This window comes from Xenia sp. Carnegie-2017, unplaced genomic scaffold (genome assembly GCF_021976095.1).
Source record: "Xenia sp. Carnegie-2017 unplaced genomic scaffold, XeniaSp_v1 HiC_scaffold_13, whole genome shotgun sequence".
Lineage (NCBI taxonomy): Eukaryota > Metazoa > Cnidaria > Anthozoa > Malacalcyonacea > Xeniidae > Xenia > Xenia sp. Carnegie-2017.
In genome coordinates this window covers 8849572-8862939 of record NW_025813436.1, presented here as the reverse complement: position 1 = coordinate 8862939, position 13368 = coordinate 8849572, and the positions used below count along the sequence as shown (strand labels likewise).

The 13368-nt window shown below is 33.6% G+C and overlaps 4 protein-coding genes and 1 long non-coding RNA gene across 8 annotated transcripts; 2 read left to right on the top strand and 3 right to left on the bottom strand.

The window, feature by feature from the left end:
- The first annotated feature begins 84 nt into the window (after positions 1 to 84).
- LOC124447440 (60S ribosomal protein L19-like) lies at positions 85 to 1548 on the top strand. The gene is made up of 4 exons (XM_046998363.1): positions 85 to 129; positions 539 to 645; positions 820 to 1174; positions 1405 to 1548. The coding sequence occupies exons 1-4, from the start codon at positions 125 to 127 to the stop codon at positions 1508 to 1510; spliced, it is 573 nt and encodes a 190-aa protein (XP_046854319.1). The 5' UTR covers positions 85 to 124; the 3' UTR covers positions 1511 to 1548.
- A 13-nt stretch (positions 1549 to 1561) lies between these two features.
- LOC124447415 lies at positions 1562 to 4048 on the bottom strand. 4 transcript variants are annotated; one of them, XM_046998329.1, is made up of 7 exons: positions 3964 to 4048; positions 3178 to 3249; positions 2752 to 3015; positions 2430 to 2654; positions 2240 to 2343; positions 2128 to 2177; positions 1562 to 2040 (listed from the first exon to the last, which is right to left on the bottom strand). In XM_046998329.1, exons 1-7 carry the CDS (start codon positions 4022 to 4024, stop codon positions 1890 to 1892), a joined length of 927 nt encoding a protein of 308 aa, XP_046854285.1. In that variant the 5' UTR covers positions 4025 to 4048; the 3' UTR covers positions 1562 to 1889. The 4 variants fall into 4 exon arrangements, with proteins under 4 accessions (XP_046854285.1, XP_046854294.1, XP_046854311.1 ...); XM_046998338.1 differs by having other exon boundaries at positions 2430 to 2651; XM_046998355.1 differs by lacking the exon at positions 3964 to 4048 and adding an exon at positions 3482 to 3642.
- Positions 3961 to 5712, bottom strand: LOC124447454 (translation machinery-associated protein 16-like). Its single transcript, XM_046998390.1, has 6 exons — positions 5569 to 5712; positions 5354 to 5457; positions 5049 to 5171; positions 4499 to 4653; positions 4359 to 4401; positions 3961 to 4207 (listed from the first exon to the last, which is right to left on the bottom strand). Exons 1-6 carry the CDS (start codon positions 5569 to 5571, stop codon positions 4141 to 4143), a joined length of 495 nt encoding a protein of 164 aa, XP_046854346.1. The 5' UTR covers positions 5572 to 5712; the 3' UTR covers positions 3961 to 4140.
- A 2898-nt stretch (positions 5713 to 8610) lies between these two features.
- LOC124447466 lies at positions 8611 to 13065 on the top strand. The gene is made up of 2 exons (XR_006948733.1): positions 8611 to 8762; positions 12756 to 13065. It is a non-coding gene; the product is annotated as an uncharacterized LOC124447466 (long non-coding RNA).
- On the bottom strand, positions 10691 to 11473 carry LOC124447450 (mitochondrial import inner membrane translocase subunit Tim29-like). Its single transcript, XM_046998374.1, has one exon. The coding sequence runs from the start codon at positions 11450 to 11452 to the stop codon at positions 10934 to 10936; it is 519 nt and encodes a 172-aa protein (XP_046854330.1). The 5' UTR covers positions 11453 to 11473; the 3' UTR covers positions 10691 to 10933.
- Positions 13066 to 13368: the final 303 nt, after the last annotated feature.

Genomic DNA, 13368 nt, shown 5'->3' with positions numbered 1-13368 from the left:
ACGTATATGTTTCGTGAACTCGCCATCGTGGTATGCCGTTTATTACTCGAGAAATCCGAGCACGCATGGACCTATGGGACGGTGCGTTCCCTACACGTTCTCTTTCAACGAAAATTCAATAATCATGAGGTAAAGAAAGAAGAGCGCTTATATTTTCTCATTTTTGTGAGGAAATAGTGTGATTATTTTTCTTCCTAGTACAATTCCTGTTTTTGCTAAGAAAATATCACCATAATGTGTGGCAAAATGTCTTATTTACCGAAAAATTTTCTGTTTTATTATCGTCAACTTTACCAGTGTGCTGCTATCCAATTTTACAAGCTATGCAATATTTTGAAGCTTGAGGTGTGTTTTACCAGCGCACGACAAATGTAATTTGTAAAATTCACCAGTCCTTGAATTAAAGCTGTCTAGAAACTACGAGCACCATTTATGATCAGGTTTATTGCAAAATTAACAGCTAATATCTTCAGCAAACACTGCTATAAATGAAAAGCTATTTATACCCGAAACATTTATTGAATTACTTCTTTTTTAGTTCTTTAAAACTCCAGAAAAGGCTGGCCAGCAGTGTCATGAAATGTGGCAAAAGAAAGGTTTGGTTGGATCCAAATGAGGCTAGTGAAATAGCAAATGCAAATTCAAGTGAGGTTTCATTTTGTTAAACCTAACAAGCCAATGATTAAAACATTGCTGTTCACATACTGATAACTTATGATGAACCTTATCTATTATGAGGCAAATTTATTTGTTTGAGTATGTGATTAGATTGCAGGAAATGTAACTTTTTTGATGTCTTCTTGACATTTTCGCATTAAGGGCAAAATATTAGAAAACTGATTAAAGATGGCTTGATCATTAAAAAGCCTCAAATTGTACACAGTCGTTCTCGTGTCAAAAAAGCTGATGAGGCTCGCCGAAAAGGACGTCATATGGGACATGGCAAAAGGAAGGGTACAGCGAATGCTAGGATGCCTGAAAAAGTGATTTGGATGAGGCGTATGAGAGTTCTACGTCGTCTTCTTCGTAAATACAGGGAGTCAAAAAAGATTGACCTTCATATGTACCATGTTTTGTACTTAAAGGCAAAAGGAAATGGATTTAAAAACAAAAGGGTGCTCATGGAGTATATTCATAAAAAGAAAGCTGAGAAGGCGAGAGCAAAATTACTTAGGTGTGTAACATAAGATTTTTTGAAGTATTTTTGTGATTTTTATATTGCCTACTATTAAGCCGGCCAATAGTGACTGTCTGTGTCAGATTGGTGTGCAATGTAGGCATATATTAACAACTGAAGTTGTCTAAGGCCAAATGTTCATATCAAGTGACTATTTGGTCCTGGGCTTCAGTAACATAACATCTCTTGAATTGTATTCTCACATCCCCATGGTTCTGTGTTTTTAGTGATCAAGCTGAAGCACGTCGACAGAAATCAAAGGCAGCGAGAGAACGAAGAATGGAAAGGGTTGCAGAGAAACAAAAAGAACTTCTTAAATCTGATGATAAATAAGTATGGTTTCTCAAAAAGAAATAAAATAAAGAATGTCACTGGCGTGAGCTATTTTCATTTATCAAAGATGTTTAATCTTTATCATTTATTTCCTGAATCATTGTCTTTCATTATCAAATTTATATGGTTTAGCACACATGTAATGTTTTTTCCATTACATCTTGCAATATGCAGTAATATATACAAGGTTTAACAGGCAGAGTAATGATAATTTCTTCGATATATTTCACATCAACAGTTGTAAAATACATCCAAATAGAAATGCCAAAAAATTTATTAACAGTATGTTGATCATGTTTTCTGCTTCAACATCATCATTTAATTTGCTTTCAAATTCTCTTCATTTAAAACTTTTTATAAGCATTGCTGTTCTCCATCTTTAAGAAGTAAATGACCCAGGAATTGTTATCATTCCATTGATCAATCCATAATCAACCATTTTTTTTAATTTTTTGTAGTTAATGTGGTTGAGTTTTAGGTAAACTTCAACCTTGGATCGATAAGGAGGAGCACCAACATTCTTTGCTTCACTATAGAATCGTTAAACATGATTATACAATATTATTAATCAATCATGTATCAAAATCAATCATGTATCAAAATCAATAAGTTGATACCTGAATAAAACATCTTGAACCACGTTTGCAGTTCTCAATGCTCGATTCACCTATAAAACATGTAAAAATTCATGAATAGTATCAGCACAATTTCATCACATCTTTCACTCACATCTTTCATCACATTCCCTGCTAAGATTTTATAGGCTGCTGACTCTTTGTATTTTAACTCCGGCTTGAATTTTTGCATAATTGTGAAATGTACGTAACCTTTCCCTTAACGATAAAAATTGCACTTTATCAGATGTACATAACTGATATTATTCTTACGTACTTTGCGTAATGCTAACTACTCGTCTTACTTTTTTCTTCCAACTTTTTGTCCGCTTGCAGAGGAGTCAATTCTTCATCTTTAGGCAAATTTTTCACTTCATCTGCATTTGGAGGAAACTCTCCATTCAAGCTAAGCGAATTCTTGCCTTTTTTTGTCGTCTTACTGTCATATTTTTTTTTTATCTTCTTCGATCCTTTGTTAAGAACTTCATCATTCTTATTGTCGTCATCTATGTTGTTTGATCCCATGTCTTCTAATGAGAATTTGAAATTAATATTTTGTTTCCTCTAAATCATAACCAAGTAGAGTGTTATAATCTTTTTTACATGTTAACGCGGAAATTTAATTACTTATTTTTTCATAGCCTTGTCCCAACTCTTCAGGATTCTTTTTTCGTTTCTTATCTTTTTCCAATTTATAACTCTTCTTTGACTTGTCGATGTGGGAATCATTTTCTTCTTTGTCCACGTGATCACGTTGTTCCGGGATTTCAGTTCTTACAAAACCATTCTTCTTTTTTTCAAACACAAGAGGGATTCCAGTCTTCCAATATATTGACTCACCTTTTTTACTCCTAGTTTCAATGTTATCTTGACGCACACGAAATATTTCAGCTGGAATATGCAATCATGCCATTAATAACTGCATTGCTTTTATCTATGCTAGAGATAGAGTCCATTGCTTTGAAACAATAATCAAAACAAGTGATCAATCTCGTGTCAGATCGGAGTAGAACAGTTCGCACATAACCAATTTATAACAAAATTTTATCATACCTTGGGTTGTAGCATAGAAACACGTGAAAGTAATAAGCGAAAAACATATCACATTCATGTTGAGTGTCAGGACTACAAAAATCGAAAATTCTGATGTAACCAATAACCAAGAGCAGTTTTCGCTTCCAATTAATTACTTTACTCAAAAATCACAAAGACAGACGATCTCTGTAACATATGGTTTGGCTCAATTGTTTTTGTTAACGAATTTGCTTACATTTTAAGAAAAATCAAACAAGCAGGAAAAAATTGTGAGGGAACAAAAACAAAATTTTCCACCTACAAAAGTATTGAGTTTACATACGTACTTTCTTTTAATTGTGCCAGGCGATGTTATACAAACTTTCTTTAATCAGTCATTTAATTCAGTCATTTTAAAGAAAAAAAATTCAAACTGTGACCAGTGATCAATTTCTGCAGGTGACTTTACACACTTCGTTGATTGTTCCAAGGACCCGCGGAATGAAATACAATTAACTAAGTTGTTCGTTTGTCATGCTGCCTACATTGATACACGTTATCTTAGTTTATATTTTAGTGTAAAAACTGTTCTCTTTCTCTGTTGTTCATTCATCACTACCTATACTGACACACGTTATCTTAGTTTATATTTTAGATAGTGTAAAGGCTGTTCTCATTCTCTGTTTTTCATTCATCACTACCTACACTGACGCACGTTATCTTAGTTTATATTTTAGATAGTGTAAAGACTGTTCTCATTCTCTGTTTTTCATTCATCACTATTTACACCAACGCATGTTATATTTTAGGTAAAGCAAAATATACCTGTTTCAATATTTATTTGCAGTTCATTCATTCTTGTTAATAAAAGTTGACAAAAATGCATAAGATTTCAGTGAGTAGAGTCTCTAATAGTTCTAAAATATCTACTCTCGCCATAAATCTCAACTCAAATCAACAGTTCACTGGATGAAGGCTTTACCACGATCAAATGAATGGATTTCATTCCAACCTCTGAAATCGCTTAAATTTAATCTTTGGTATATAATCCAAACTTCCATTCCAAGCTCTGAAAAACAATACAAAAGGGGGAAAATTCATTTGTGTGTGCACTGCATGTAGCAGAAGGGAATATTTTAAGAGTTTTTTCCACATAGTTAACTTAACAGACTCAACTATGCCATCAATACACAATGTGTCTCTCTCAACAAAGTTATTACCTTAATATTTCAACATTTGCACAGGATGTCAGGTCAGGGATTTCTTAAAAATAGAAAATTATGACTTAAATTAAAGACAATGCAAATTCTTAAGAGTAAAATTTGACTAAAGTTATCAAATCAAAATTTGAATGGCTAACCAAGTCCACTTGATGTATATATTTGTTGCTCTTTTTCCAACACAAGCTTGATGTGATTTTCCCGTGAAAATTTACTGCCAGTAATGACTTGTCTGTTTTTAAAATCTTTGCCAATCCTCAGTTGTTCCAGTTCCTCATCAAATCTCTTGAAATACCTTCACATAAAACACTATGCATGTTAGATTGTTTTATTCAGCTAATGCAAAAAAATTTTAATATCCTGTAATATTTTATTTATTTTATTATGTCCTTCTCAAACACTCCTCACTATATGTCAGCATTATCACAGTCATACTGAGATATTTGGTAGGTATTTGAACATATGTCCAAATCCGTAATGGTTCATAAGAAATCAATGTATTTGATCTCCTTATACTTATGTCATAGTGAGGATGGTACATAAGAAATCAATGTACTTGATCTCTTTATACTTATGTCATAGTGAGGATGGTACATAAGAAATCAATGTACTTGATCTCCTTATACTTATGTCATAGTAAGGATGGTATATAAGAAATCGATGTACTTGATGTCTCAATACAAAACATACAAGAAAATTAAATTGTGAACATCATTAATGGAACAACTTTTGGCATTCTTATTCATATGTTCATTAAACCACTTTATTTTATCAGCCAAGTTCTGCTGTGCAGCTTTCTTTTCAGACTTTTTCCTGCAATAATAAATAAATAACTTCATCCCACGGTTAAACAACATAAATTGTAAAATCAACTTATTGAAAACAGACAGGCTGTGGTTTCACATATTTTAACTTTCAAGGCAAGTATTTTAAGTCTTTAGACACATTATAAATATCACTGTGTAAACACATCACCTGTAACAACACTTAAATACCTTTCTAATTTATCCTTTCGTTGAGCATTACGAATCATTTGCGCCGCTTTCCTAGACTTTGGATGGATGACTTTTTCACTGACCTTCAGTTTAGCTGCTTTAGGCTAAGGAAGAATTTCACGATCAATAAATCAAGCCATTCGTTTACAATTGAATAAGAAATATTGACAAAAGAAATGCCTCAACAGCAAATGAAATGATTTCAAAAAACATACCATTATCTTCGCCTTCTAGGAAAACTAAACTGAAACAATCGCTGGGGACACGACGTAAGTATATGCTTCGTTTTCTGGCAAATATTATGATGGTTTACAAGTTTACTACCCCAGTTTTACGTTTTACACATATGGTGTGGCTTTACAAATCGAGTTAATCGCAGTTAATCGACATCGGATTTGAGATTTTGAGCATCCTTTACCAAAAGACTGGTAACTAGGTTTTGTCAATTGGTTAGTCACATCTATGGTACATACAGTGGGTACATACGACCTTCACTGTAGGAATAAAAATACACGATAGTCACATTACAACCAAGTATCTTCTTTTAGCAGTTGTGAAACTACTAGTTAAGCATGATGGTTTATGTAATTGCTGTTCGTTGGTACTTTCAACGTGAATGACAGGGTGCTGTCCTGAATCGATTTTTTTGGTTTTGACCTTGAACTATTATAGGCGTCCTTAACAGAAAGTAAAAATTCAGGTGAAACCACAAACAAATGTTTTTTCCCTAGTTATTTGGGGGGTGTTTGCATTGCTTTTGCAAGTTGCAACTAAAGAAAAAATTGTGCAAGATAGTATTTCACTATGTGTAAGATAGTTTTTTCCAAAAAAGATATTGAGAAAACACAGACTACCATCTCACTCAACTGGGATAGCATATTTTATACTTTAGCCAATCAGAACTGAGCTCGCCAATAACAATGTTTGTCAAGATTATCCAATGAAATCAGACCACCAAATGAATTCTAATAAACGTCAATCACTTTTCACACCACTAGATACCCCAAAGACTCGAAAGTAAAAGGTAAGTTACGTTAGGGAATTTTTTATTAAATATTTGAAAAAGTACTTCGAATGTCGATGAATTCGATAACAATAGCCTTGTTTGATGTATTGTTACGAACTGTGTTACATGTAAATCTTTTCGTCAGTTTTCTTTGTGAAATTCGGCGTTTCACTCCGCGTCTTCGTCGGTGTGTTTGCTTCTGGAATACCTTGTCTGTATAAAAGCGACAAGTTTTCATGTTTGAATGTCTTTCTTACAATTTTACTTTAGTGTGTTGCCTACTGTTAGCATTTGGGTTGTTTCGAAGCGAAACTTTGTTAAATATTTGTACTTTTAACATGTCTTGAATGGATATATTTTTAGCGACAAACTTTCTTGTCCGACATCTTTCTTGTTTCAACGCAAAAATCTGAACAAATTCTATGTGAAAAGCAACAATATGGCAAAATGAGAAAAAGCAGGGTATTTTTTATACCTTAGTTTATTTTTTTTTGGTAAAAAGCGTTCTTTTGAGCAGAAATTTTGAAGATATATGAAAAATATGAAAATGTTGGTTCATGTTGGACGTTGGACTTTCAGTTAAATTGGCGCCTTTTTTGTTCCGCGTGAAAATAAATAGAACTGGGCACAAATTTTAAAAACTAACCGAAAACACCGAAAAAATCTTTGAGTGGAGTGGGGTTCAGGCAGAGTTTCTCCTGTCGCGAATAAATAAATTCAAACGTGTAAGCCTTGAAAAATGTTGACGGCTGATTGATCCCAATGAAAGATAGTAATGTTAGCTACACTACTTAAGAACAATTGAAAAGTTATCATTGAAGTTATTGACCATTTTTAGAGTATTTCGCCAATGAACATGCTTAAATTCTCTAGGAAAAGATGCTAATTTTGAAATTTGACAGGTGAGATATCATGAAGAATGCCACCGAAGTCGTATCCTAAAGGTGAAATTTGAAACAAAGATAAAAAGGAAAGTTGTGGAAAGATTGGAATAGAACTAAAGAGAAGTTAGGTAAAAAACTGAAAATATCCTTTTCCAGCCGACAATTTCGAAAAAAAGGAAAAAACACACTCCAAAAAACATCATCTTGTAAACTCAAGATTCGAGTTATACAAGCATAAGACAAGATTCAAAGCAATATTTCGACTTTATTTCAAAGTCATTATCAAGCTAAGTGATGGCCTTTTGTCAATTTGAACGATCTTCGTGTTGAACTTTTTCTTTGTATTGTGGTGAAGGAATATTGGAATTGTGACGTATTTTACCGTTCAATTACAATGGTTATTGTACATTGCATATGCTTTCTACCTTGGATCTTTACAAATTAATCCTTGTGTTGAGGAATACGTATACGAATTAAGAGAGACGACGATATTTGAGAAGTAACGGTCTGATTTCATTGTGTTTGGCCATTCAGCAATGACTGGAAAAATATTAAACATTGGCTTCAAACCTTGCTGCATTTTTGACTTCAGTTTGACATTCTGTCATGGACACATGAATGTTAACAAACAGAAGCTTATAGTTATAAATTATTATGGTTTGTCCAATTATGAATCAAGATTTGTGTAAAGCTATATGATGGCAGCTTAAAGACAACCTATTACAGTAGATCCCTACATTACGAGGAAAATTAAACATATGTGAGTGATATTTGATATGTAAAATCCTTTCGCTTTGCAAACAAATTTGCTGAAATTTTGTTCTAATGAAAAAAAAAGGAAATTATAATTGAATATCTTGAATTTCAGAAATTTTGCTTTACAAACAAACATTTTAATTCATATCTTTTGTTTACAAGATATCTTTGATTGTTGGAATGTGTTTTGTCCTATGAGCAACCCACCTTACGCAACTCTGGTGGAAGTTTTGAAGAAGCCGTTGGTTGCTTATCAAGACCAAACTATTGGTAATTTACGAGTATCTATGTTCTTATAGACTATAATCTTCACAGTTTCTTTTATCTGTTGGAAATACTTGTCTTGCAAGAACTTGTTTGAACTGAATGATATCAGATAAAGAAAACTTTATAAGTTTTCACTAATTTATATGATTATAAATTGTCTGTCATTTATCGCAGTTTTTGTGTTACGTTTTGTTGAATAACGACACTTTTCGTAATTTTGATGAATTCCGTGTAACCTTGAACCTTTCATTTGTTTTGTAGTGAAGAAGGAATACAATAGAGGCGACCTATGATTAATATATTACACTATGTTTGTCTTGGATTAAAACATAGTTGTTGTTGATCACAATCATAATCATCGTGGATTAACTCACGTCAGTCGTTCGTCTATCGTGGATTTACATCATCGTTTTTGTGGATTTTGTCAAACTAATCTTGGGCTAATCAGTGGAAGATTACGTTAGCCTACGAATGAAGACCAAAGACGATGTTTCAGGTTTGTGGTGTTGTACTTAAAATCCTGGTGATCAGCACTAACAGGAAGATGATTGAACATTGGCTGAGTTATATAACAAAGTTAGTTGTGTTCTTTTGATTCCTGTTAGTGTTTTTAATTTTCTGTATGATGGTATACATGTTCGATTTTGCAAATGTCTGATAGTCTGTTATCATAAGTTTTTTGTTCTTTTGATCACCAGGACACGCGATCCCAAGTTCAAGGAAATAAGCATTGTAGAGTATTTATATATTTTCCGTAGCTAAACATTGAAAATCTATAAATGCATGAATTAAAGCAAGCGCAACGTTTGCAAATTACGGTCCAAAAAATGGCGAAATCCGAATTACAGATTGCACGTTAAAAAGCAAGGAAATTTCGATCTGAAACATCGCGCAATCCGGCATGCAAGCTGCATAGCACAGTTAAATTTATCTAAAATCATAAACGCCTGAAAATGTTCTTGCTTGATAATGCTCAATTAACAGGTTTTCTGTTTTTCTCGAATTGTTTGAATTTTGAACCATACAAAACTTGAAATGTTCATCAAACACTGTACAACGAAGAAAAACAAGTTAACATGCTTAAAAAATTTTTTTGAAAAAAATGAGTGATTTGCATCATCAAGAAGAATATGTAACCAAAAATCTGTCTATTGGTCTAATGAACAGCGAAACAGATTAGGGGCATGAAAGCCGGCATTGCTTTTGCTAAATAGTTGTCAAAATCAATGTTATGACAGTGGCATGTACAAGTTAAATAACTCGCTGTTATTTAACTTGTAATAAAATAAGTCAGAGCAGGAAGATAGCTTAATTATTGCTGATGTATTGGGTTGGGTCGTCTCTTATTCATCTATTTTATTCATGGAAGATGATTTGATAACGGGGACGAACTAATTTGATACATTAAGTGTAGTTCCAAGTAGGAAAAATTTCAAACGGTGCCATGATGGTACCTAGGTGATCGAGTGCTGGACACAAGAAGGATTGGTTGGCACACCGTTTGGTAAAGCTAGTATAAGGGCCCAGAGAGGCGGTTCCCTATACGTTAGGTTCCTTTTTGGCTCGGGTACTAACATTGCTTTGCAGGTGCCTCATCGTCCAAAGGTCGTTTTAATCAGTTTTTTTACATAATATTTCTTAGGTAGATGTTCAAATCGGTTATTTTATGCCATTGATCAACAGGGTTAACTAAAGGCCTGTTTATATGGAGCTGAGTTACCTGGCTGAGCGAGTTACTCGCCAAGCTGGGTAACTCGGCCCTTGTATAAAATGAATGCATTTCCTGGTGAATCGTTTATATGACACATCCGAGTAACTCGCCTTGCCGGGAACTCGGTTTGTGTAAGCGAGTTACCCCGCTAGGCGGGATGAATTTTTCCATATAAAGGAAATTATAAAACATAATTAAGGCCTAAAAAAAGGTAAACATCCTTTTTTTTAAAGTAACTTGTAAGAATATATAGGGTGATCCCAAAGTAATGTGCATCCACTGACTATTGTATCTTGTTTGATCTCAGAGGGCTTTCCTCTGGTGATATGCCGGTGGGAAGCACATCTTTTGCTAAACATTATCTCCAAACTGAAAGAAAAGGGTGGTTTTTATTCACTGAAAGACTGGTTTTTATTCACCATTTGCTTACACCATCTCTAACTACACTGTCCATGGTCTGTTGTTAAATAAAAACACTTTAAAAAATCAAGGGAGGGATCCGAAAGTTACCAATTCCATCTTCTATACAACTCAAAATCAATGCACCTTTAATCTGGAGAATACTTAATGAAAAAGCTCAGTAAATACTCCAATCATTTGAACATGTGCAAGTACATGATTGAGAGTGAATCAGAAGAGCATGTGAAGAAAAGCTGCATAGCAGCTTAGTATGTAACAACACCTTGAAAATTGTAAACAAATACACTCACATATCACTTTTTTCAAAGGCTATCTTTCATTTAAAGATGAAACAATAAGATTTGCCCACTTCACATGTAACAGATAACATATCTGATTAATAGTTTTGCTTTTCTTTAAAAGAAAGCGACCTTTGTAGCATGTTTTACAACCAAGTGCATACATGTTCATTTACTAATGGTTAAACATTTGTGTGATTCTGTGTAATTTGCCTCTTAACAACAATGTCCTACAAATTTCTTCATAACTTGATGGCTTCAAAGTTCCGACTCATTAACATCGTAATCAATCATAGCTTTATCCAAATAATACCATTTACATAGAAAACCGATATCAACAATGTTTCTGTAAATATACAACCATCTGTCTTTCAAATAATAACACCTGGCTTCATATAAACTGGTCCAATCGTTATGTTCTTGTTTGCAGACAAGGGAAAAAAATCCACAATTATAAACCGCAAGCCGATGTTGGCAGTTTAACTTCGTTAAGCGTCGAATGACCATGTCACTCTCTGCATTTCTAACTTTCTCGCTCAATAAAGCTAAAGTATTTGCATTATCCATAAGCTGTGAAGTGTAAGAATCAGCAGATGGGTTAGAATAAAAAATGGCAACCGCAACTCCAAAGGCTGAGACATTCCGCAACGCTTTGAGCGGCTTTTTATAAATAAACCGACAAAAGTCCAGAAACACAGTTTTGTAGTCCGCATATACAAGAAAGAAAGGTTTTCCAAGGTTTGATTCGCGTAAATAGTCCATTGCGAGAAATATCATTGGAAATATCCCGGGCGGAGAGAGAGAGAGAGAGGGTGCGTCTGCGATGCATCATGGTCAGTGTAGTGTGAATCCGAAAGTACCGAAACTGTTTTCTGCACTCGTCAAAAGCAGGTAGGTAGTCTCCTTCTTTTCTTATCTGTTTTTATTATTTTAACTTTTTTTGTATTTTGACTGTAATCAGTTTTTGACTTTTTAGTTAAGCATCTGAATTAAGAAACTACAACCATGCCTTGAGAGTGTATAGCAAGCAGAATAAAGGAAATGGATAGGACGTTATGACAAAGTTGTGCTAAGCTTTAAGTGCTACTCATTCAAATTTACTTCTTCTAAATCCAACACAATCATTGAAACACTTATGACTGTTTGCCTGTTTCCTTGCGAATTTATTTAATGTTGAGATGGTAAATGTAGACATTTGTGTGATGCCATGCTTAGGGTTTAAGCATGGACAATCAAATTAGTTGGAGAGGACAGAAGAAAAGTCTATATTTTAAAAGCTGGAATGCATCCAAGCCCATCTTCACCATCATCATCTTTGCATATTTTGCACACACCAGTATTTCTTCTACAGCAAAACAAAGAAATATATTTAAAATGAATTTAAGTTTCTCGTGCACTACATAAAGCTTTAAAGACTAGTTAAAACATACTCATGAATGTCATCATAGCAAGAGCCAAATATGAGTGATATTAATTTCTTTCTCTATAATTACATTTTAAATTTTTTGTTTAAGCTTGAATTTTCACATTAATTTTCACACAAATTAATGTTCATAGATTACCAACACTACATATTTATATATATTTATATGCATTACGATTTGTGGGCATGATTTGCAATGTGTAGAAATGTAGTGCTATAGCTGCAAGAATTGAGCAATGTATAAATTAATAGAAAGAATTGTAGAATGTCTGTGGGGAATGGGACTGCTCACTTGCAAGGCAAATGATTACACCACAATTAAAGCTCTCCTGTTGAGTAAAATTAAGAAGTTAAGAATGCCAACCAGTCTTCATGCAAGCAAATTTCACTGAAATACTGTAGCATTACTTTAATTGCTTTTTCATCAAACTTGATACTTAAGATATGTCTCGTCTCTGCTTAATGTAAAAACTTCAAACTTATTTCCCTAATATATTTGACCAATTATATTCACATGCCTTAAGTTAGGGTTCTAATTTGTAGTTGTAATCCAATGCAAGGAAGCAAGTAGCTTGCCTCCTACCCTTTCAAAGAAAATCCTGTTATGATGTTGCTGAAGATATAAAAAAAATAACTACCAGCGTCTTTCCTTTATAGGATCAGGAATGTGATTCGAAAGTATAGAGAAAGCAATTACCACAAGATATTTGCAAGAAGATTCAAAGTGTACTCTGCAAACTTTGTATATACATGTGAAGTATTGTGAGAGGAGTACTCTTAGGAATGTCATTGACGAGGGATAGTGCAAGGACCAACGGAGAATGTGGCCCCTTCTCCGTGAGATTGTAGAAGGCTTGGTTCTCGTTCTTTTAAAGCTAACTTTATGTGCTAACTTTGTGTATGTGTAAATAAACATGAAAAAATGTGAACAATTTTCGTTTAGCTCAATAAATATAAATAAAACTTATTAGTTGCTATTTTTCTCTAATTTTTGCCAATAGGGTATGATTCAAGTAAACTCGTTTCTAAATTGTTGGTTTTCTTTTGTTACATTTTTTAGGTGTTCTTGCTTTAAAAAATCAACTAATGTCAAAAAATAATCGCAGACGACCCTCTCTTAGCCTGGATGTAATTTTTCCGGTTCACTTCGTCAAACTATCACAAGATTTACATTGCACCACACTGCACTGCGTTCAGAACGATTAAGGCAATCCAAACCATTGTAATAAGTCTTTTAATTTATCTAATCTCACTAAATCGCTTAATCCAA

What these genes read in the sequence shown, in the direction of transcription:
- LOC124447440 (XM_046998363.1), top strand. An exon ending in AATAGCAAATGCAAATTCAA is followed by an intron (nt 646 to 819) that starts GTGAGGTTTCAT and finishes TTTCGCATTAAG; the next exon opens with GGCAAAATATTAGAAAACTG. An exon ending in GCGAGAGCAAAATTACTTAG is followed by an intron (nt 1,175 to 1,404) that starts GTGTGTAACATA and finishes CTGTGTTTTTAG; the next exon opens with TGATCAAGCTGAAGCACGTC.
- LOC124447415 (XM_046998329.1), bottom strand. Translation starts at nt 4,024, where the DNA reads ATGCATTTTTGTCAACTTTTATTAACAAGAATGAATGAACTGCAAATA. An exon ending in GCAAATAAATATTGAAACAG is followed by an intron (nt 3,250 to 3,963) that starts GTATATTTTGCT and finishes CGATTTTTGTAG; the next exon opens with TCCTGACACTCAACATGAAT. An exon ending in TTTCTATGCTACAACCCAAG is followed by an intron (nt 3,016 to 3,177) that starts GTATGATAAAAT and finishes TGCATATTCCAG; the next exon opens with CTGAAATATTTCGTGTGCGT.
- LOC124447454 (XM_046998390.1), bottom strand. An exon ending in GTTCACAATTTAATTTTCTT is followed by an intron (nt 4,654 to 5,048) that starts GTATGTTTTGTA and finishes TTTTATGTGAAG; the next exon opens with GTATTTCAAGAGATTTGATG. An exon ending in GCAAATGTTGAAATATTAAG is followed by an intron (nt 4,208 to 4,358) that starts GTAATAACTTTG and finishes ATTGTTTTTCAG; the next exon opens with AGCTTGGAATGGAAGTTTGG.
- LOC124447450 (XM_046998374.1), bottom strand. Translation starts at nt 11,452, where the DNA reads ATGATATTTCTCGCAATGGACTATTTACGCGAATCAAACCTTGGAAAA.